Genomic DNA, 22,961 nt, shown 5'->3' with positions numbered 1-22,961 from the left:
TTTCTTAAGACACTGTAACTAGGAAAATAAGACAAGATAGATTGAGAGCATGACGGCTTTTAAGAAGTGAATGAATCAACTGTTCCCCCTAAGATCATCCTCCTTTCAGAAGTGGTTGGGCCCTAAAATAACTGGGGAAGTTGAGGCTACCACCTCTCTAACCCCTCACCACAGTCTGACCATGTTCTCAGAATGAGAAACAAGCTGCTGTGGCCAGTGTGTGTCATGGGGTTTTGCGAATCAGAAAATATTATGGGCTCTGAGACACAAATCCATGTAAAAGGGCCCTTCTTTCATTCACTCCCGCTCACAAGTATAAAATCAAAACAGTAATTCACAAGGTGGGAAAAAAATCCCTCACAAAAATCTACTTATTTCAACTCCACAATCTCTTGTTTTCATATATATCACCTTCTCTCACCTTCAGCACCCAGACAACTCCAGTTCCAACACTTCCTACAAATCTGTGTTCTCCAAAAAGGAATGCACAAGCCCTCACTTGCCTGCGCTCACTATCACCAGTCTCAGAAGCATCAGCTCAGCAAGGAGAAAACTCTCTAGAGCTCTACTGCTATCTAACCCAGAGGGCAGATCGATTTTTCCTCTGTGTAAATTCCTTAGCTTTTCATTCTCCACTGTGCAGCTCTTCTGCTGCCTTCTTGTCTAAAAAACAGTCAGAATGCCTCTGAAGGCAGACATATTTAATACAAAATACACATGTGATGTCAAAAGTCCATCTTCTGTAGAAATCACCCGTGGCTGGATCATACTATGGATGCTAAGTCCCTGTCAGCCCTCTCCAAGAACATCTGAAATGGGCCTAGCTAGAATTAACAACTTTGGAAGGCAAAAAGCAAGGGGAAAAAAAAAAAAAAACCTAAAGAAAGAAAATGGCCCAGTGTTTGCCAACAAACAAACCATAAAAGTTCCGTTGAACTTCTCCTTTTGCCTTCCTCAGATGGTTCTCTTTTTCAGATGGAAAGGGGAACTGTATAAAGAAAGAGTTTTCTGATCCTCTTTCCAAACAGGCTTAATGATCATCCAGGGTTTGAGGCTGTTGTTAGGAGTTGGGTTTTGGTGTTTTTTTGAAGGCTGAATGCTTATTCAAATTCTGCATTTCATGGTCACATCATCCTACCACTAGTTTTGACCCTACTAAGTAATTCTATTCCTTACTGTTTAAAACACAGATTTTTCTTCCTTCATTGCAGTTCCAGTTCTGACACAATCTATGAACAGACCATTTCCTCTGGCTGCAACAGGGCAGAATAGATGTCCATCACTAACTGTTCACACCATGCTTTGCTCAGTTACCACTTCTTCAAATCTGCTGACTTGTTTAGTCTGGTTATCCCTCTGATAGACATTTCTACCAAAAAGCCCTTGCTTCAGTGATACAATCAAAGCTGTAAAACTTTGAAAGCCTGAACTGAGAGGTGGAAAGCTCATGAGGCACTTGTTACTAGTTAGATGTTGTGCATCAACAGCCGTTTGGGGACAGTCTACTCAACCGCCTCAATCTCACCCATAAAATCTCTTCCAGAACTACTGCTTAATTCAACATAGCTAAATTGTGCATTGTTAAAAGAAAGACATGTAACATTTTCTAGTCTCCTAAAAAAAGGGAGGGAGGATGAAATAAAATTTTGGATATACTTACCTTCTTATCCCTCCCTCTCAGGAGCTTCAGGTTGAAGCAGAATACCTCTTGGCATTCCCCCTCTACACTGCTGCACAAGGGCTTAAAGTAGCGATTAGAGCACAACTAACAAGGACACATCTGCCTCAGCCCATTTGAAAAATCAGAGACCAAAAAGAAGCAGGATATACACAACTGATTATCACAGCTGTTTTTTGCTAGTAATACTGTAATTCAGTCAATAAAGTTGCAACTGAGTTTAACTTGGCTCCATGTTCTTTAATGTAAATAATCTGCTGCTGGCATTAAATATGTTAACATTTGAGCATATGGTCGAAACATCACACTTCTACTGAAACAAACATCATCAGCTTGAATAAAAAGCCAAATACACAGACTCCTACACCAGAACATCTGATTAATGGAAAACTGCTAAAAAATATAGCTACTTATTGGGACTCTACAAATAGTTCAGCTTGGATGGCTACAGTCTCATCATACAAACATTTTCAGCCACCCTGCCAAAGGAATTGCCTCTAGTTTATACTTTCATTAACATACAAAATTGGAAGTAAGAAGAAAGAAAGGACTACAGTAGGTCTGCATTATGTGCAAAAGTTTCTTTGTTTATTTAAAGATTTTAACTTCCCACCCCTGCTACTATGTGTGAGGTGAGAGTTCTCTGTCAGTGCTGTAGAAATATTCTCCAGTAACACAGGCTAGGCACATCAGTAATCTCCAAGCCAGCTGTGATAGGTTGACTTAGAAAGAAGAAACTCAGAAGAGATTCTTCCTAAGGGAATTTCCTCTGTGGGGGTTGGGATACCTGCAACAGCCAATTAGAGAAAGTTAGTTCGCTCCGTGAACACACATTTTGAGGAAGGTAATCCGGAACTGACCCTCTTTGTCTTCCGGCGGCTGAGCAGGTAACATCAACCCAAGCTTCCCCCTCCCCCATGCGGGGGGGAGGCTCGGGAGGCCGCTTGGGCCCCGTTTGCCAACGAGGGGGACCCGATGGCCGGGGGGAGAAAAAGTTGTGTGATAAGACCTTCACGGCTTCCTCCTCCACGGGCCTGCGGCTCTGGCGTGGGGGGAGGCCGACTCTTGCTGCTGCCGGCCGGCCGGGTCGGGCCTGCCCGGGTGGCCATGAGCACTGTGGGGCTGCAGCCCAGCCCCAGAAAGGCTGATTGACACCTCAGCTGCGCCCCCAGCACAGCCTGAGCCTGGCCCAACTCTTGTAGTTGTGTTAAACTTTAACTCTTTAGTGCTCAGATAAGATTTGCAAAGCCTCCAGCCTTTCCTTTGAATATGAAAAGGAATAAGAAGATTTCTGAAGTCAGTGATGTAAGAGCTAAGTTTTTAAGATGGAAGGAGAATGAGAAGATGCTGAAATGGCTGAAAATCTTATTCTGAATTTTTTTTTCCTCTCTTTTTGTTTGTGTAGTTAATAAATTTTCTTTTATACTCTCTCAAGTTTTAGGCCTGCCTTGCTCTTTTGCTCCTGGTTCTGTCTCACAACAAGAAAAATAAGTTTATTCAAATTGGCAACTCAAACTCAAGACATTAATTTGGTGCGTTGGCCGGGAAAGTCAAAATTAAACCAAGACACCAGCTCAAGGGATTTGCAAAAACAATTTAAATGATGCTACCTTAACCCCTGGAAGGCAGTGACTCTTGACTCATTAACTCTTCAGTCTGGCTGCATGTTAGAGAAATATATGAAGGTTGGTCATTCCTGAAAACTCCAGGATTCAGCTCACAGGACACAACAGACAGGGTTTAGTTCTGGGGAAAAGAACTTCCTCAAGGTGAGTCGCACTTTTACCTCCTCTATGGACACAAGGCTTCCTGTTCTGCAACATGTGGTACATAGGTCAGCAAGACATTAACATACAACAGCATGCATTTAAGGTCCCAATTTCCTCCATTTTTACTATTTAAGGTAGGCTAAATTTATCCTGCTTACATGGCTGTTTTGTGTTACAAGCAGCCACTCTCCTCCACATAACACAGAATTGTCAAACAATAGCACCATGGCATTGCAGTATGGAAGTTGAGGGAACAGGGTCTGTATAGAGCTCATCTCTTCACATACCAACCACTGCCCCTGAGTAACTAACTGGTGTTCACCTGCTCCTCAAGTCCTCTCCATGGCACAACAGGAATAGCATTTAGTTCTCCTACTATAGCTTACCTTTTTCTTATGTTTATGAGTGTTAGCTCTTTGAGGTGCTATGTATATTCTGATGTACTTACTACAATCCTCTCTGATCATGATTACAAGTTCTAATAGATGCAGAAAATGGTTATGGCTGCAAAATTAGGTTTCTCCATTATCCATATTCTGGAAAATAGCATCTTTAAAATCAGAACAAACAGCTTTCTAGATGTTATACAGAATAATCATTTCATTTTTATGGATACTCTATCAGTGGACACTGTATCATTTGATGGGTTAGAATACTTCAGGGCAGCATGGTTTTGAAATGAGTAATTTTAAAATAGGCATTTTTAAATAGGGAAATGTATAATTTAAAAATTCAGAGAGCAAAACCCAAAGACAACTGGGAATGAGTCAGCAACATCTATTCACTATGCAACTAATCATCATAAAGAAACCATTTCTGCTAAACTTATTTTAATAAGCTTATATTTAGAAACAGATTAGGCTTTTAAGTTAAAATAAAAAATCCTAAAGTTTTAGGAGCTGCTGTGCATGTGTTCACTAACTGCTACAGCTTGCTTGGTCCCTTCTTGGAAAAGGACATATCCCCCATCCCACTCCTCATCCCTATTTCTCTCCCTTCTCTGAAGAGATTTCTTTTATATAAGATCACCAGATCACACATTCAGTGAAAAGTATCACGTGCTGTGCTATTTGCATACACCACATTTTCAGGCAGACCATAAGGATATTGATATGATTCAGATTAGTTGTACTATGTGTGCAACAAAGAGCCTGTATCTCACAGAAACATCATTGCATTTTCAAGAACTGTGTCACTTCTTCCAAGAAGTGTGAATTGAAGAGAGACATCTAAGACTAATTTGCATTTCAGTTGGAGGTATCTTGAACCATTCCAGCTTAAAATGAAGTGCTAAGTGAATCCGAGAATAGACGACTTTACAAAGCAGATTAGTAATCGGGGAAGAACACCTTTACAGCGCTTGTAAATAAGGGACAAAAAGGTTCCAGTGACACTTAGGTCCACAAAAACACATCTCCAATCTCCTTCTATTGGGACAGGAGATGCCATTTCCTTTCCCACGTGAGTCCCCTTGTTCTCTCCTCGTGTTCTCTGCAGCTGTTGTAGACTAGCTACAACTTTCTTTTTATACGCAATTCACAATAGTGCTTATCCTGACTATTTTTTTTGCAGGATTTCCCTTCTACGTACACAGAGCAATAGAAACTTTTTTGACAGGATCCCAAAATGCCTGAACACTTAGAAGCTTTGTGCTGCCAACCTACAGGGTCAGAGAGACATCTGCTAGTAATCAAACTTCTTTTGATCTTTAAGGTTCTTAAGCCACTAATGTCCACAACATTACTGTAACATAAACAGATACTATCCCTATTTATAGACACAAAAAGTGAGGGAGAGGCTTGTGTCGTTTGTCAGTCAGAAAGCTCTTGATTCCGAAGTCATTAACATACAGGAATCTAGTTAAAGCAAGGTAATGTGAGGCAAAAAGTGAATTTCAGTCAACAGCTGTCAGGGGAATTTTGTCCTCACCTGACTGTACTTTCCCAGATCTCCAAGGAAAGCTTGTTCCCACTCAGCTAGCTGTGATTTTTTTACTACACCATATATTTAAGCAGCAGGATATTTTTACTTTGATTTTTACACCAGCTTTGTTCCCACGTCTTCTATGATTTAAAATGCTTAAAACTCCCAGGTGGTCAGGAGTTATACTTTGAATTTGGCATTTCTGCAGTCCAAAAAAAAACATGAATAGGCCCATTAGCGGACTGGACTTAAAGGCCTACTTAAAAATTGAGTCTAGTCTCCTGAAGAACTCACAAGGACAAGATGCTAATTTACACCTTGAACTTTCATCACCACTAATGCTCTTTTCACTCTCAAGATACTTATGCCATCAGAAAACCCTTGGGCAGATGAGTCTGACTAGCAAAGCCTGCATCTTCAGTCAAATCCTGCAGAAAGCCTGTCAGCAGAGCCCACTCCTCACGGCAAACAAAACTGAATGAATCCTGTGTTTTCTGTGACACTGGAAGGAGTTCTCCTCTCAATGCTGGGGCAAATCTCTATTAAAAATCAGATCGCTCATTAAAGAAACTTTTCTACCCATTTTACAGGTAGAATAAAGATGACTTGGCCTGCCAAAGCTCAGGATATATGCCCAAGCCCACTACAGAGAAGCAAAAATTAATTCTTTTTATTCCAACATAAAGTTTATTGACTACAGGTAGATGTTTACTCTTCAGCAAATTAAAAATATGAAATACAAACTTCTTAAGAGAATCCCCAAACTTGTAGTTGGTATAACAGCAGCAGGCAGATTACATAGTAGACCAAGCAGCTGCATAACATTCCAATATCCCTATCCTCATAGACACATCAATAAATGAGCACAAAACTAATAACAGCTATAAAGTGCAACCATTTCAGTGACTACACTAACACTCTTCATCCCAAAAGAGAAGCCTACGGGACCATCCAGTCATCTATTAGAACTGAACACTGAACAGAAAATCAGATTTTCAGATCTGAAAAAAATCCCCTTAGTTTCCAGGCAAGTATTACTACATACACAGAGGCAAACCACAAGGTGTGCAACTCAACACACAAATTTGCATATGTGCTGCAACTCCCGAGTAATGCAAGTATTTTTCTTCCAAAGATAATGAACAATAAAGTTAGTATTAAACTTGGTGACATCTGTAAAGAATCTACAAATTTTATGATGATATTCTAAGGGAAAAAGCTTAAAGGGCAACAGTGCTCTGGCACATAAGAAATATTCTTCATGCATAGAATAGTAAAATTATTTTTGGCTTCTGCATTTTCCCTTACTAAGAGAAACCCTTTTTTGACCCTTGCAAGTAGAGCAAATTATCAAGAATCTCACATACTGACTTAGCATACTGAATCACTGACAAGACTCAGTTGTAACTCAGCAGATCTAGAATGAAAATTTTTAAAAAACTTCAATTCTGCCTACAGCACGAGAACATTTTAAAATTTCTGCTACAAGTAGTGAAGAATTAATTAGCCAAAGCTGACAAATAATTGCAAAGGGATAATCTACTGCAGGGAGCTTAGCTTTTTTTGGTCTACTCTCTAGACCCCATCTGAAGCTTCAGGAAGAGAGCACAGCAGTAACAGTAAGCTGTAAGAAATCAAAGACTGTGTGGCTGCATCAGTCAGTCAACACTGCTGAGCACCCAGGTCATATCTGCACAACCCAAAAGACTCCCAGGAAGTCAACTTACAATACAGTTGCTGCTTTCCATTATCTTTGCCCACTCAAGTGGCCAAAAATTAAAAGCGCTATTTCTGAGTACTTAAGGGATGCAATTACAACTTTTATGTGGTAGGTAAACATTCCTCTTCCTTGGAAAGGACATCCTATTGATCCCTCCAGTTCCATGAAGTCAGCTTTGTTATATATTGTCCTTACTTTCTAGGTGTGTTTTAAAGCATTTCAGTCACTCCTATTTAGAGTTCTATTCATTATTTTTATTTGCCTAAACCTCTTAGAGTCTTTCTGTTCTCTTCCAGTGAGCTTTTTTCCTATTTGTTCTCTAAATCCAGAACTCTTGTCCATAGGAACTGGAACCCAGGTTGTCAAACCTGATAGGAAATCACCTTACACTTTACAGCAAGGGCAGAAAAAACAAACCCTTGGCACCCTACTGATTTAACACTGGTCTGCCTTTTCACTGGAAAAACTGAACTACAAGCCATTAAAAAGATTCAGTCTCAGTAAAAGCAAAGGGAAGCATGAAATACTTCAATCAGTTTAATACTGCTTTATGCTGTAGCTCACAGGTGTTAAACACAGAAAAGTTATGGCAAGGCATAACATCTCCTTGCATAATATCTATGAACAGTTCTCCCTAATATACCTCAGAATGACTTCCTATTCTTCCAGAGGTTTTCAGAGTACATCCATTATTACTAACAGCATGAAAATAACATCCTGACAGGGACAATACCATATTTTCACCATCCTTTTATTTTCACACTTTAAAGAATAATGAACATTATTTCCACATAAGTAGAACTCAAACCACACTTTTGACTGGGGGATTAATGTGTGAACTCCACGCCAGTGAAAGGTACTATTTTGAGCAGCAGCCAATGATTTACATAAGAACCCTCAGTGTCACAACAGCAAGGGGAGAAAAAAGTAACTTCTCCTTTCTCTGCAAAGAGGAAATCAAGATGAAAATGCATCTGGAAAGAAGTATGTACATGTGAGTATTATATATTCAACAAAGAAAAAAAATACAGTTAAGATGGATTTATTTCCTGGAGAACAAAACTGTTTCTCTTCATGTCCTCATTTCCAGGAGGTATTAGTATCAGATATAAAAAAGTTCCTTTCATAAAATTATTGAAAAGTGGACACTGCTACACTCACGTTCCCGCTAAAATGAAACCAATTTTAAATAGAACAACATACACAAATACAAACAGAAGACCTAGACCGTGAAAAAAGCTGAAATAAAAATTGCTTATTTCAGACTTTTTTCCAGGATCTGAAAAATATATTCTAGTTTCTCTGTCCCATCTGCCTACAGTTCCTTCATTACGCTTAATTTCTGAAACCCAAATCAGTGGCATTCAGTGCATTCTCATAGCAAGGCTATATCTAACAGCACATCTTTATATCCTGCCTGGGAAAAATCTTCAGAGAATGAACATGAACACTTTCCTTCAAACTACTTTCACTATGACAGTCATCTATTTATATACTCAATATGAAAGAAATACTTAAAAATTCTCATACTTATGGTAGTATTAGGCATCTCTGATCACTTCAGTTTTCAGTTTTCCCAAGTACTAGTTGTTATTTCCCTGGACAAAGCCTTATCTGATTTAGGAGTTTATTTTTGCTTCTGAGATTCATAACCACATTCCATAAATATACTTAGAAATTAAAGAATACTGCAAAAATTTACTTGAAGTAAAAATGAAGTAACTTATGGCCTACCCTTGACATTTCAGCATGGGTACATTTGTAATCAATATTTGGTTTTCACATGGGTACAACTTTTCACTCTATGTCCAAAAAAAAGGTATGAAAAAGGACAGCAGTGACTATGTAGAGGGAAAATAATTTGATTTTACGCAGTGCCTTTCACTGTTCAGCTGTCCTTAAGCACTTCACAAAACAGCAAGCCTCCAAGATGTACCACCATATGGGCAAATACAACAGCTGTTCTGACAGCTACAAGAGCTCACCTCTGACCACAGGAATTTCATCCTGAGACACTGCATATGAACACAAGGCACTCGAGAAACATTTACTCTGTTTAAGAAAACCTGGGGGTACAATGCTGCATGCATTTAGAATTCTAAAGTACAAAATAAAGCATGGGAAATCAGTGCTGTAAGTGTATGTTGGATGCAACATGTCTCTTGACTACAAAAATAAAAGTAGCCCCTAATATCTGATTTTTATATTTATGTCGCATCTCTCCTATCACACCTAAACCCTGTATATTAAACAATGAAAAACTCTATACAGAGGGGAGAACTTCATCTCCTTCTAAGTGCTGAGGGCCAGATTGAGATCTCCAAAGTGACTGGTGTTTGTACACTAAACAATACACTAGAGGAGTCTAAAGAAGGGAAATTGTATCCTAAAATCAAAGAGACATTCCCAAAGGTGAAAACCTTTTTACTAAATACTTACTCTTTGTAAGGAAAAGTTAATCCTCTCTGGCAAGTCACAGCCTAACTTTTGCAGTTCTTTGTCTTCCATTTCCACCGTATGTCAGCAGTGCTAACCTTCTGTTTCCGTCATTGGACAAAGTAGACAATGCTCACCCTTTGGTTTCAGTAACAAGCTGGATAAAGTTGCCTGTCTATATTATCATTTCCTCTCTTTCTACTTAATAGCTGCCTTTTTTGTCTTTAATGAACACTGTGGTACAGACAGACCAGATATAATCCTGCAGTAGGAAAAAATGGCAGATATTTGTACCATGAAAGCACAAACCTCAGTTCTGTACATTTTATTAACCTTGTCTCATTGAACAAATAATTACCAAAAGCATACACAGTTCTAAAAATGGAAGCTTTCCAGAAGGAAAATCCTTCCTGTGTGATGAAATACACAAGTTATCAAAACAGGATGTAGAACAGAGAGCACACGTGCATCCTTACTTCAATTGTTATGGCATTAGTCCTTCCTAGTTGAATTAATCTTGCAGGCATGTTGTATTTTTTTTAAAGCAAGCATGCTTGGTTCCTAACTCTTATGAAGTCTGCAGACAACTGGGCACAAAAGTGAATGCAACTCAGGAAACAGTCACCTATCAAAGAACATGGTCAATTCCTAAACCTCTTAAATAAAGATTACTGTCGACTTCAAACAGATTATAGTCAGGGTGGCCAGAAAAGCCCTGAGACAGAAACTAACAGCCAATGGCTCAATTATTCCAAAATCTGGAGAACAGGGTTAAACACAACTTATCTCTCGTCTTATTTGGTACACTTCATGAGTGGATAAGAGCAGTTCTGAGATTCAGAAACAAACAAGCAAGCAAGCCCCTCCTCTTCCCTCTGCTCCACCCTACACAGACATAGAAAGGAAACATTCATTTTATAATGGCAGAGTTTATTTACATTAGAGAAAGTTACCACAAGTTGAGAAGTTATTTCAACAGGAGTCCAACAATCAGTGCTTTTGCCTGTCTTCAAAGAAAGGGATGATTTTTAAGATTTGATGATGCACCTTCAGAAAATCTTGATCACTTGGGAAAAAAGTACCAGGAATCAACTAAAATAAACAACAACAAAAAAAAATACAAGAGTGACATTAGTCCTATACAAACAGTCATACACAAGCACTTGAAAACACAACATTCTGCCCTTTCAGCTACCTTCCCTCCCATAACAACACTGCTGTGCTAGCTCTATTCCCCACCCTGTGAAAAGCATGGCCTGAAAATAATATCTGCTCATTTTAACAGTTCAGCTGTACCAATCCTGCAACAAGTTACAACACTGTTGTGACCATCCCTGGGAAACATCACAGATCAGGCAGATGATGTTCAGTTGTCTGTCAGAGGTCTGAGATCTAATACTTTGGTAAATAAATGCTATTTATTGGCATGCCATATAAAGGCAAATGGAATGCAACTTGCTTTCCCATGACATGGGCTACACAGATGTTGCTTCTCCAACAATTTGACACTTGGTTCATGACTAAGTTTAACTTAGAATTTTGTAACTCCCTCCATCTCAAAAAGCACATATGCCTTTTCTATAGTTCCTGCCAGCAGAAAAATCTTTTTTTTAAAGTAGTTAAAACTGAAAACGTAGGATGCATTCTTATTTCTGAAAGAAAAACACATGTTCTGTTAACATGAAAAACAGTCATAATAGTGAAAGGATAAAATTTTGTCTTTAGAACTTACACTTGAAAAGTAGGTATGGTTATGTCAATTTTAAGAAAAGGAGCTGTTTATTTGATTAGTTAGCTACTGTGAGGAATGACAAAAACTAAGGCAAAGCAACCTATCTCCTTTAAAAAGGATTAATGACATGCATTTGCCTTGCATGATCAGTAAGAGAAAAATTTCGTCATTCTTATCTTTTTATGTGGACTACACTTTCACTCAAAAGTAATCTTCCACAAAGCATCCATGAATTTCTGTTCATGTTCTATTTAACATGAGACAAACAATACCACATGACGGGATATAACTATTATAATTTTCATACACACAAAACTGCCTTTTGCAACAAAACAGTTTTTATGTCAAGTTTTAAAGCCAGCAATTAAGAGAAGTCATATGACATCTGAGAAAAAAAAGGTAGGTACCTTCTGGGGAAACAGAATCTCCATTCATAAACGCTGGTGCCTAAAAAAGAGAAAAAAAAAAGATAGGAAAAAACCCCCAAACCAACATCTCAGTACTTACTCAAGATTTCAGAGAGAGCACCCAAATTCAAAGATATTTCAATGCTCAAGTCAAGAGATATTAACAAAACCAGAATTTTCTGTTGCCTCCACAGGACAACACCCTACCTTACAGATTTCTTACCCCCACTGTACAAATTTCTTTGTTGCTCATAAGTGACAAAACAAACACACGAACAATAAGTGATAGATTAACACCTTACCTAATGCAAAATTGATTTTTTATGACCGTATCATCCTTGAGAATAACAGGATTTATTATTTACATCTAAAGAGTAAAAATGCCTTTCTAGTTACTAGACATGTTTCACTGTCAGGTATGCATGTGAATGCATACACACACATACAATTTACATTAAATACATGCAAACCGAATAAATGTGTGATGATACTCCTTTACAATTCCATTTTGACAGAATAATTGAGTTCTGTGGAAAGTGACTATTTGTTTTAAAATTCTGGTCTGGCATTTCAAAGCTGGATATGCCACTATTCAATCACAGGAGTGCACAGCCTGTCTTGTCCTGTAACTTAAAGGACAAAATTAAAGACACTTTTAACACATCTGAAATGACCCTGCCTCAGGATGAGGATGTAACAACTTTCCACTGCCCTTCCTTAGCACAGTAGCACTCGGGCTGAGCCACACTGGTGTGTCAAAGCCTTCCTGCATCTGAGCAGGCACAGGGCTCTAAACACTGAAGAGCAGAACTAAGCCTGTGAGGAGGTAAGGAAGAGGCTGGATTCTTCTTCCCACTTTACCCAGGATAATTATCCGCACGGGCGATTATGTGACTGGTCTGAAAGGAGCTACCAGTATGACAAACATAACCCAGGTCTTATCACCAGAACATCCCCTCTCTTTCCAGCAAAGCTTTATCTCATAAGGCAGGGAGAAAGAGAGGTCACCATTTATAAACAGGTGCCTACCACTTCCGGGATAACTGCTCAAAAAGCTTGAGATAAGGACTCAGTACTATCCCACCATGACCCGATAAAAATCTCATCCCACTGAACCAGGAATCTCTTCACTACACAACACTTTCATCTGGAACACCATCTAAAACCAAATAAATAATTTAATTAATAAAAACAAACCCCAGACTAACAGCCCCACCAACCTTTTATTTCACAAGTGTCCACTGTACAGAAAATTCTACCTTTACTAAATCCCAAATAGAAATGTCCTCACAGAAGGCGTGTAGGGAGAAAGGCAGTCAACAAACTTTCCTGCTTAGATCTGAATTATTCAAAACACACCAATAAATATACAGATTCAAATTTGCTTGGAGATTTTTTTAAATTATCAGGAAAAGTCAAATGTTTTTCCCTGTAAAACACTGTTTTGCATTTCATCAAGAGACATCATTTGGCAAAGCTTTCCTAGTTCACTTTCCAGTATTATAAGGAAAGAATTATGTGATAAGCCTGAGAAATGCTGCTCTACTGACTATATATAGATTATCTTGGAGATTTTCCCATTTGCAAAGTCCTCAACAGCTTCTTTACAGAGCAAGCAATTCTTAGGATTAATATTAAACAAAGGCTTGGCGGATCTGGTCAGTTTTACAGATGACAACACTTAAAAGCCTAAAATAAACAGCGTTTCTTAGCACTAACACATTCATCTACAAAGCTCTATTCCTCCTGGGTTTAGTGTGCAACATATACTGACACTGGAGCTGAGACACAGATGAAACAACTTTCAGAAGCTAGAGAACACTAGAAATTTTCACGATGTAGTGTTAAAATTCATCTAGATTTCTAGTTGCAGGGGTCTGGTGTAATTTTGGTTGGTTCAAATATTCAGTATGTGCTCTTACATGCACAGATTATCTTCTATCTCTCTGGAATTCACTGGTCATGGCACCTGCTGTTGGAATCATTCTTAGTTTGCCCCCAATACAGATGGCAGTACACATGCCAACCATCTAGAACCTCACTCAGTGGAGTGGAAATTCCCCAACCCAGACAAGCCATTCTAGTTCCCCATCTGTAAAGTAACAAGAGGTCAAGTAATTCTGAAAAGAACTGGACTACCTTGGGAACCACCCAATCAAAATCTATAGGAAACTCTGATTATAGCACACTTGGTAAGCATTTGGTAAGGATTTGAATGTTTTCCATTTGGTTCTCTTACAGTTTTCCTGCTCACCACAAAAACTGTTCTATACCAATACTGGGTGTTGCCTTTTGGCTTTTGGTGTCTTCTTTGGGGCTTTTTTGTTTTGTTCCAGGGTTTTTTTGAGAATTCAATATATGTGATTTAAGGTAATAATCACTCACTCAAAAATGCTGCAACTGAAATCTGACACTGGAAAAAGAATTGTAGGGAACCAGCTCTCACTGCAGAAATAGCTCAGAAATTTTGCAGTAGTTGAAATACATTTCTTACTGTACTTGTATGCAAGACCTCTGCTTCAACTTTCATTATTTTGTTTTTATCCATGACCTAACAGATGTATATAAATTAGAAGAAAATGGATCTGCTTTTAGTTTAAATTTAAAAAAAACCAACAAAAACCCAAACAAAATGCTCTGTAAACCCAGGCAGTTTTCAATTGAAATCACCACAGCCATTAAAATTCTGCAGCCAACACTCACATACTTTCACTTCAGTGTGAAAGAGATGAATGTCTGACAACCAAAGCATGCAGTGCAGTGTATGAGACAAAAAGATACCCGCTTAAAATATGTAAGTCAACCTCCCTGCTTATATTTAGAGTTCAACGATTCCTATTTCAAGGCCATTTAACTTTTTTTAGTTATTGCAGATCAGCAACTGCATGCAGCATGAACAGTATTTATAATAGAGTATTGCATATTTTCCCTGTCTGGAAAGCACCAAGAGGCAGCACCCTACAGAGACATAATTCAAATACTTAGACTGAACTGAAACAGAATGATGCAAAGAGTATGTAGAAACAACTTCACAAAAACCACTATTACTTAAAAGAATGTGAGACACGAAAAAAGGCAGGAAGTGATGCTATTTGATAAGAAGGGAAGCTTTCAAATAAAAAAGTTTGATACAAGGTATCTATTTTATGAACCGATTTTACTAACTTCCTCCCCCCTCTCTGAAAACCACAGGGGAAAAAAAAAAAGATTTGTTATTGAGAAACAAAATAAGACATACTGCTAATTTAATAATCATTTATCCTGCATGCCTCAAAGTACAAAGAGCAGAGAATGCAAAAGGAAATACTCCTTTGCACATTTGCCACCATTCAAATACATTTGGACATGAAGTTTTAGTTGCAATTAAAGACTTAGGAAGTTCTTGTAAATTTGAAATTACAGAGGAGGTAAATACTTGCTTATTTACCTTTTTTATTTATTATTATTTATTAGACTGGCATGTCTAAAAACATTTGAATTCCAAAATGAGTTTTTCTTTCATTTAAAATTTACAGTCCCATTAATCAACATTCAGAAATGCAACATAAGAGATACTTTTAAAGAAGTGCTGAAAGCAAGATATCTGAATAGGAAAAAGTTTGATTTGACACATCTTTATGACTTAAACCAGTATTTCTTTGCAATTGAGTGTCCTATTTGCTTACAACAAAATAGCATCCAGGACAACACACTCCTACTAGAAATGGGGATGTTAACTGCACAGACAGTGGACGGCATGTCCTTTGCACAATTACTGTGACTGTTGAGGTGCCCTGGCAGCCATGCACACATGCAAAATAAGAATACCCCATGTGGTCATAAGCATATGCTCAATCACAGCCTATGTTAGGAAAGAAAAAGTAATACTTGGGGACACATTTCTCCACTTAATTCCTGGTAACCTTGCTTAATTTCTGGCATACCAACTAACGTATTTTAAAACAGAAAAAATTTTCCTCCACTAACATTTGAACATGAAAACATCGAACCTGCAGGACGTTTTTCTTGCCTGAACAATAAACCTGCATGTTTTAATTTTATGTTAGTTTTCAGAATATGACAGGTATTCTCTAAGAAACATTCAAATAAGCATCCCCTCTCTGAAAACATTGCATTTAATTATGCAAGTAGACAAACAAAGGATCTGTTCAGTGATTAGGGACTACAGTCAGCTAGTCAAGGAGTTCTAACACTGGGTGGTAACTCATGGCAACAGGGGAGACAGAGAAGACAGCAGGCTAGATACAAACATCAGTCCATCTTGCTATTAAGGATCAGAAGAAACAGCACTGCAGAAGGATTAAAATCAAAACCAAAAAACTCCACCAGAGTAGTAATGAAGGCTTCCAGAAAGCACAACTGGACCACTGCCATGAAAGGTTTATATCACAATGCTTACATTTCCTCCACAACCTTTCTGCTCCTCCAAGTAAAACTTGAATTTTTGCTTAAGGAAGGAGACCATTTCAATTTAGCTGCTTTATTTCAGTTTTGGAGCTCTGAACAGCCTTTTCCAATTAAGAATTAAAATTTAAAAAGGGGTGGAAAAAAAGTAAATATCCTTACTGACTGCACAATCAATCGGGCATCCTCCTCACTGCAACAAAATGGGCTGCCACTCACCAGAACATTTGTGCTGAAAAACAAAATTAAAAACATACTTTATCCATCAGCGGAAAAGAGCTACACACAATTAAGTACTTATGGAAAAAAGCCACCATCACATATAAAGCTCAGAAATGTGGATCTGCAAGAAATGAGGAAGCAAAAGCCACAAAGTAATGCTGGAAGGAACAGGTGTGTGGAAGGGTGTTATTTGTTTCTTTGAGTTTGAGGAATTGTCTAAGCTGTGTATTCTGTATTAATGCAAGCAGTGCTCACACTCAGGGCTTCTGGCTGCCCACCTGCAGTATCTAATAAGAAGGAAAAACAGTCCAAAATTCTGGTCCTACATAAAGCAGCAGATATCTGTAGTATTTCCAGACAAACTCTGGGACCACATCCTTGGCAGAAATGTTTCCCTATGAATCTGTATCCTTTCACACCAAAAATGAATTTGATCGTGAGTGTTTAAGGTCCTACAGAATAAACTGCACGAACTTCAATTTCCCGAAGTAACAGAATGAACAGTGACAAGAGGACCAAGATTCTCCAAAAACAATTCTGAACAAACACTCTGGGGTCATTTCTCAAAAGCTGAAGTAATGAATGTCACATCTATGTAACTAATATATTTCTGGAACCACTTATCAGTAAATCATCATCATACAAGGTCCACTTAGTCAATTATGTTTTATTATCAATTAATTATCAAACCCATGAATATTCCTGTCATCTCAAATTTTTAAAAATCTAAGCAGTTCACGAACAGCTGCAACTTGTTGAATAGCACCAGAATAGCACAATACAAAGAACAAAAGATGTAACTGGATACATACCACTTTATAGTACCTCCATCAGCTTTTTTATGAAGCAATGCTTTCCAGTGTTCATGGGTAGATTTAATAATTTCAACAGCAAAATCCTAGTTTACAACAAGGAAAGTTCTGTAAATTAAAATGTTATTAAACAGAAAAGAGAGCCACAGAACTAGCTTATTAAAACATACTATTTCACATGTTATTTTAAGGCACCTCCTTTGAGGCCTCATTAAATTTCTGGTGAATATAACACCCTTTATGTAAAGAAACAAACGTCACTATTTGTCAAATATACTGGCAACACATTCAGGACTTCCCCTCAGTCTGCAGCCACAAAACACTAACGCTATATGAAAGAAACAAAATCAGCGCTAGATGCTAAGGAGATCCCTACTGCTGTAGAAAATTGTACCAGGTTCTAAATGTGATCAAGTGTGTGAGCTATGATTCCACCCTTACAGATGCAGGTCAGAGTCGGGGCTTCCCCACTAGAGGCATAATTTGCATTTACTTCATTAATGCCCAATCATATACTTAAACACTTGCAAAAACATAACATGTCAGCTGCTTAACAGTTTCTGCTTATCGGAAACAAAAATAATATTGGGGGTGGGACTGGGATGAAAAAGCTTCCAAATATTCAAGTAAAATAAGCCCTCAGTGTCCAGATGATGACTGCTAGGCTTGCAAAAAGCTGACAATTGAACATTCACATTTGTTAACAAGGAGTGACTTGGAGAAGTGCCACTGGGACATTGTGAACTTCACCAGAGCTGCTGGAGCACAGCCACAGCCGCCTCACCACATCCTGGGTCTCTAGAAATGCTTCAGAATTATTCAAGCGCTCCAAACCAGCTATCTCAGGGCATTTAGTGCCTCCAGGCTGAACTCCAACGGCCTGTGAGGGATACACTGTCTGCTGTCAATCTACAGTGCAGGAAAACCTCTAAGAGCAGTTCCCAGGAACACAGGGGAGAGATCAGGTTATCAAGCCTTATAACTCTACAACTGATCAATTTAAAAGGCAGTTTTAGTGCAGAGGGGAGTCAGGGCATTTCTTTAACCAGAAAACATGTAAAGCTGCCTGTGCTGGTTAGAAGGCATTAAGTAACTTTGATAGCACCCTGCAAGGCTGAACTAGCTGACACATGGACATAATCCATGAGAAACCTGTGATTCTTTGCCAAGAATAATCTACACAAAGCATGCAATACACAAGCTGCAAAGCTATTTTATTCAAATTGCATCCAGTTTCTCTGGAAAAATTCAGATATTTCCTTCAACAAGATCTATTCCTTTCAAACACCGGCCATATTTACTGTAAGTAGTTTAAAAAGCCATTCAGTTTAAAAAAAAAAAAAAAAAGAAAAAAATTTTTCAGCCTTCAAGCCAAACGCTTCAAATGTTTTTATAGAGATTTACCAGAAAAAGTATGCCTTGAGCAAATACCAAATAGGAAAAAATCTGTAACCTGTTGTCTTAAAATGCATACCCTTTTAAAAAAGTCAGAAAAATTTACCAATGAGACTAAAAAAATCACCTGAAAGAACGATCTGTTCATTACTGTGACATGGGAAATGAAAATGCTTTGAAAAACACCTACAAACACAAAGATACATGTGTAAATCTCATCAGGACTACGACTAATTTTTTTTTCATACTTTATATAATGACTTATGCATTTTCCCCGAAAAAAATGGAAGGCAGCAAACATTATTTAATCCTAGCCTAATAAATGGTACACAAAAGTCCCCTGCATCAAAATTCTTTTCGTTAAGTCTCATCCTTTACAATTACAAAAATTCTAGGATTTATTATAGAGTCTACATGACAGAATGATGAATTTTTAATTTTGCATTATCTTCACCTTGTTTTTAAACTCTCCATTAAAAGCAAAGTGATTTTCTGGTTTACCATCAGGGACTTTATATAATTGGAACCAGTCAACTGTAGCCTCAAGATAACCTGGTTTGTGCTTCTTGACATCATCGATATCTGTAGGTTAAAAAGAGGGGAAAAAAAAAAAGACTGATCATTTTCACTCACACATTTCAGAACATTAATCTTTTAAATTTTCCTAAAAAATCTGCAGCAATTTGATTTCACTGGATACTTTCACAGTAAACTTCACTTTACTACATTAGCTGCTCATGGTTGCTACCTCATAATTTCACAACAACACTAAGCAGGTAAACCAGTCATCTCCTGCCCTTCGTTAATTAAGACCCAAAGGTACAATGAATAAAAGGCCCATATTTATCTCAGTAGGTAGCTCTTGCAATGCTTAGATTATTCACTGAAGCAATTTTTTTCCTCCAGCAACTACAGGGGCTACGAGCATTTTTTGATAATGAAAGAATAGCTATAAAAACAATTTCAACACATGAATCTTTAAACCGGCACCTCTAAACAATATACAGGCTTGACTTGTCAACATTATATTAAAAGGTACTCTTGCTCACATTAGTTCCAAATTCATCCCCTTCAAGACATGACAGAGATATGCCAGGAGTTCTAAACACTAATTTTACTGCTAACCTTGTGGTGTCTGCATATTCACAGTGATAAACAATTCTACCTCTACAATCCTGACGGACAAAGATGTGATAGGACACAAAAAGGAACGTATTCCATTTGTGAGACACCCTTGTGAGGCAGAGATGAACACTGCCATGGTGTGTACAGAGAGATGAAACATCACAGTTAATTCTGCTTGAAGACTAAGCTGCCATATCAACGATGCAGTTCTTGATCTTACACCCCTTACCTGCTGTGTGTCACACTGCAGCTGGTCTAAAAGCCATAACCTAAAACTCAACCAAGCCTGGAGGTGGGTAGACACCTGGGTGAGTTATGACAGGATGGATTTGAACAAATATAGAGAATCCCAGCAATCCATTGATCCCAAAGTGCAGATGTATCATTGGCCATGGAAATGAGTGACTGGGACCATAACCAATTACAAGTGTATGCCCAAGAAATTCAAACCCCCTATTTAGGGAGGGTGCAGAACAATAAAGAAAGCTTTTTGTCACATGGATCACAGAGGGACGTGTCATTTGTCTCCAGCCATGTCTCCAGTCAAGTTATAGCTGTGTATATCAAATTTTAATGGGCTGTCCTTTGAGACTACCACCACTTCTGTCACTTGCTATGGTGTGGTCCTGTCAACACCTTAACAAATTAACTCCCTGGCAACATGTTTACATGGAAAAGCTCTCAACATTTTTCTAATTATTTTGATGTAATAAAAAAGATTTTGTCCATCCCAGAAGCCAAATACTTTGTAACTGGTATAATCTTCTTTCAACAGTCACTTCTGATGGAAATGGGAGCTGACTTTTTACTACTGTAGTCTACCAACTATTTCACAACCTCACTCTGCTCAGGCTACCTTCCATGGTGTTACTCTCCTCTAGCGTTTTGCAAGTCACTCAGTCACGTCTCCCTTCCTCATTCCTTCTTGCTCTCTCTCAACACTGCCTGGTTACTTAATTATCTTCTCCCATAGATATGCCTCACTTCAGGCATCTGATTGGCAGTGATTTCTGCTAAGATACTCTTCTGTCTATCCAGTCCTATAAAATCAGAGTCCTGATTGCTTAGTCCATGGAATTGATATCCAGTCACGTGCTTTCCATCTTTAAGTGTCTAAATGTCTTTTAAAATTTCATTGTGAACCTGAACAAAGACATTGAAATATTTCTGAAGTGAACAAGATAACAGAAAAGGTCTTGTGCTACAGACTATTCAATTCTCAGTAGACCACCATGAGAGATGACATGTAGACTGAACTGAGAGGCCAGACCTATATGAGAAGACATTCTGAGAGTTAACGGGCATGTCATAGATGCCACTCCCAAATTCCAATGCATTACCACTACCCAAAGAATAAAACATAAAACCTTGAAGAACCCCATGTAAATTTTTGCTTCACACACACTTAACAGGGCTACATGTTTATGGGCTCAGAGTAAAACACATTTTGAACTTGGCTGCTAGCCATCTGTCTGTAGGACATCAGGGAATTTCACTGGCAGAATCCCAGAAAAAAGCAAGGGCACATAAGGCTATGCCAGAGGCAGGTCTTCTGGCTAAAATATGTGTTTAAGAGCACAAGGAGCTTTTCACTTGGGTGGATGGGTGAGACCAACCAAGAAGGAATGATTTAGAAAGGGGTGGGATCTTGGTTGGAGGCAGAATGCTTCATTTGGGCACTAATAAAACTGCAGCTCCAATTCAAACCAGTTTCAGGACTCCAATGTATCATCCTGCTCCCTCCAAGCAAGAGAACTTCCCTCCTCCAACTTGAGCTGTTGTCATCTCCTCCTCTTGTGAGCTTTGACTTCACAATATCTAACACTTGTTGAAGACAGAGTATCTCCTCAAGTCTGTAAAGCAAACCAGCCGGCTGCAGCAATTTCCTCGGCTCCCAGCAGTGGACAAACTCCAGACCTCTCTCTCCAGACACTACTTAAATTCAAGCATACTTTCTCACACTGCTACTCCTTTTTTCTGGTTCCTGTTCCAGCAAATGTCTCTCCTAACTCTGCTTCTCCACTCCCCCTACTTGATTATTTGCCCCCACTCCCATAAAACCTGTTCCTCAAAAGTGCTTTACAGTCTATTAACTGGCACTTGGTACTTTTCTCCATCTGTTTTTCCTTATTTATAGGTTTTATTTATACTTATTTGAAGGACTCAAATATTAGGAAAGGCTTTGGGACAGACTTTTATTATTTCCTTTTGTTAGAGATTCTATCTTCATGGACAGAATCATCTCCCTGAATTTCACAGTCTCTCTACTGGAAAATACCTCGTCTAAGTAACATTAACAATCCCACCACAGCATTGTAAGATTGTTGTATATTCTGGTTTTGAGGACTCAAGAAGGGGGGCATTGGTTGCTTTTATTTCCTGGGTTCCTTGCAAGTTATTCTCCTTCATTGCTATGCTTCACTTCATTTTTCTTTACTATAAAGGACAGCTACTGAATATCAAATGAAATCTGAAAGCTTGATTTAAAAAAAAGACTCCAGAACATCTGTATTATAATGCAAGTTGATGGGAAGCAGAAGAAAGTGCAATAATGCAACAAAACAAACCCCAAAAAAGTATCAATGCTGTTGCTGTGGAGTCAGCATGTAACACAAAACAAAAGGAAAACAGCAGCTCTTGCATCACTCACTCAATAGCCATCTCTTCAATTCATTAAAAGTCACCACAGAAAAACATGAAAGACAGCTTGTCTTCCACTGTAATCTAAACAGCCTCTCTGGGATATCAGGGGAGAAAGGAGAAAAACCACACTCAGAAAACAGAAAAGTAAGCAAAGAAAGGTAAAAAAAAAAAAAAATCACAATAAGCAGTACAATCATTTACTACACTAGTATCTATAGAAGATAGCTTCAAATTATTATGATTTTTTAAAAGCAAACAACTTAGCTGTCTTTTCTGTAGCAAACACTGTTAAGACACTCTTTTTTGACCTTGACTGCTTATCTTCCCTTACAGCTATGTACTCCCACTGATGTTAAAAGGGGAAGGTTTAGGAGCAGCAAGCATGTACATATCCCAAAGTAGTTTCATCTCTGCCAGCAGACCCTGCTCAAAGCAGCAGAACAGGTCAGGCTCCTGCAGGTACATTATCAGCATGTCCCCACAGGGCTCTAAGTGGGAATTTCTCTATACTGCCTGCATACTACCATAGGTCTCGTTTTTCTGGGCACAAAGTTAGGTGCCAAAGGTTAAAAGGAGACAGTAGATCACATAAAGGGTTGCAGTTCAGTGTCCATAAGGAAAATCCCTAGAAGCTGGCACCAAGAACTGCTGCTAGCTCTCTGTTGAGGGAGTGAGTCAATGTGAATGCAGATCCC

At 38.5% G+C, this 22,961-nt stretch overlaps 1 protein-coding gene across 3 annotated transcripts in view; it reads right to left on the bottom strand.

Moving 5' to 3' along the window:
* Window positions 1–9,836: 9,836 nt before the first annotated feature.
* Window positions 9,837–22,961, bottom strand: part of PPA2 (inorganic pyrophosphatase 2) — a 35,931-nt gene continuing 22,806 nt past the window's right edge. For 2 of the 3 annotated variants that reach the window (XM_088163885.1, XM_088163886.1), the window contains 5 exons: window positions 18,953–19,080; window positions 17,104–17,189; window positions 16,232–16,301; window positions 11,666–11,705; window positions 9,837–10,618 (listed from right to left, as the gene is read on the bottom strand). In XM_088163885.1, coding sequence (XP_088020011.1) covers window positions 10,590–10,618; window positions 11,666–11,705; window positions 16,232–16,301; window positions 17,104–17,189; window positions 18,953–19,080 — 353 coding nt within the window. In that variant the 3' untranslated portion in view covers window positions 9,837–10,589. The remainder of the gene's footprint in view (window positions 10,619–11,665; window positions 11,706–16,231; window positions 16,302–17,103; window positions 17,190–18,952; window positions 19,081–22,961) is intronic. The other variant, XM_088163887.1, reaches the window with a different exon arrangement.

This window comes from Sturnus vulgaris, chromosome 4 (genome assembly GCF_052056855.1).
Source record: "Sturnus vulgaris isolate bStuVul1 chromosome 4, bStuVul1.hap1, whole genome shotgun sequence".
NCBI lineage: Eukaryota > Metazoa > Chordata > Aves > Passeriformes > Sturnidae > Sturnus > Sturnus vulgaris.
Note: the sequence above shows the minus strand (reverse complement) of the source record. Positions and strands in the feature narration are given on the sequence as shown.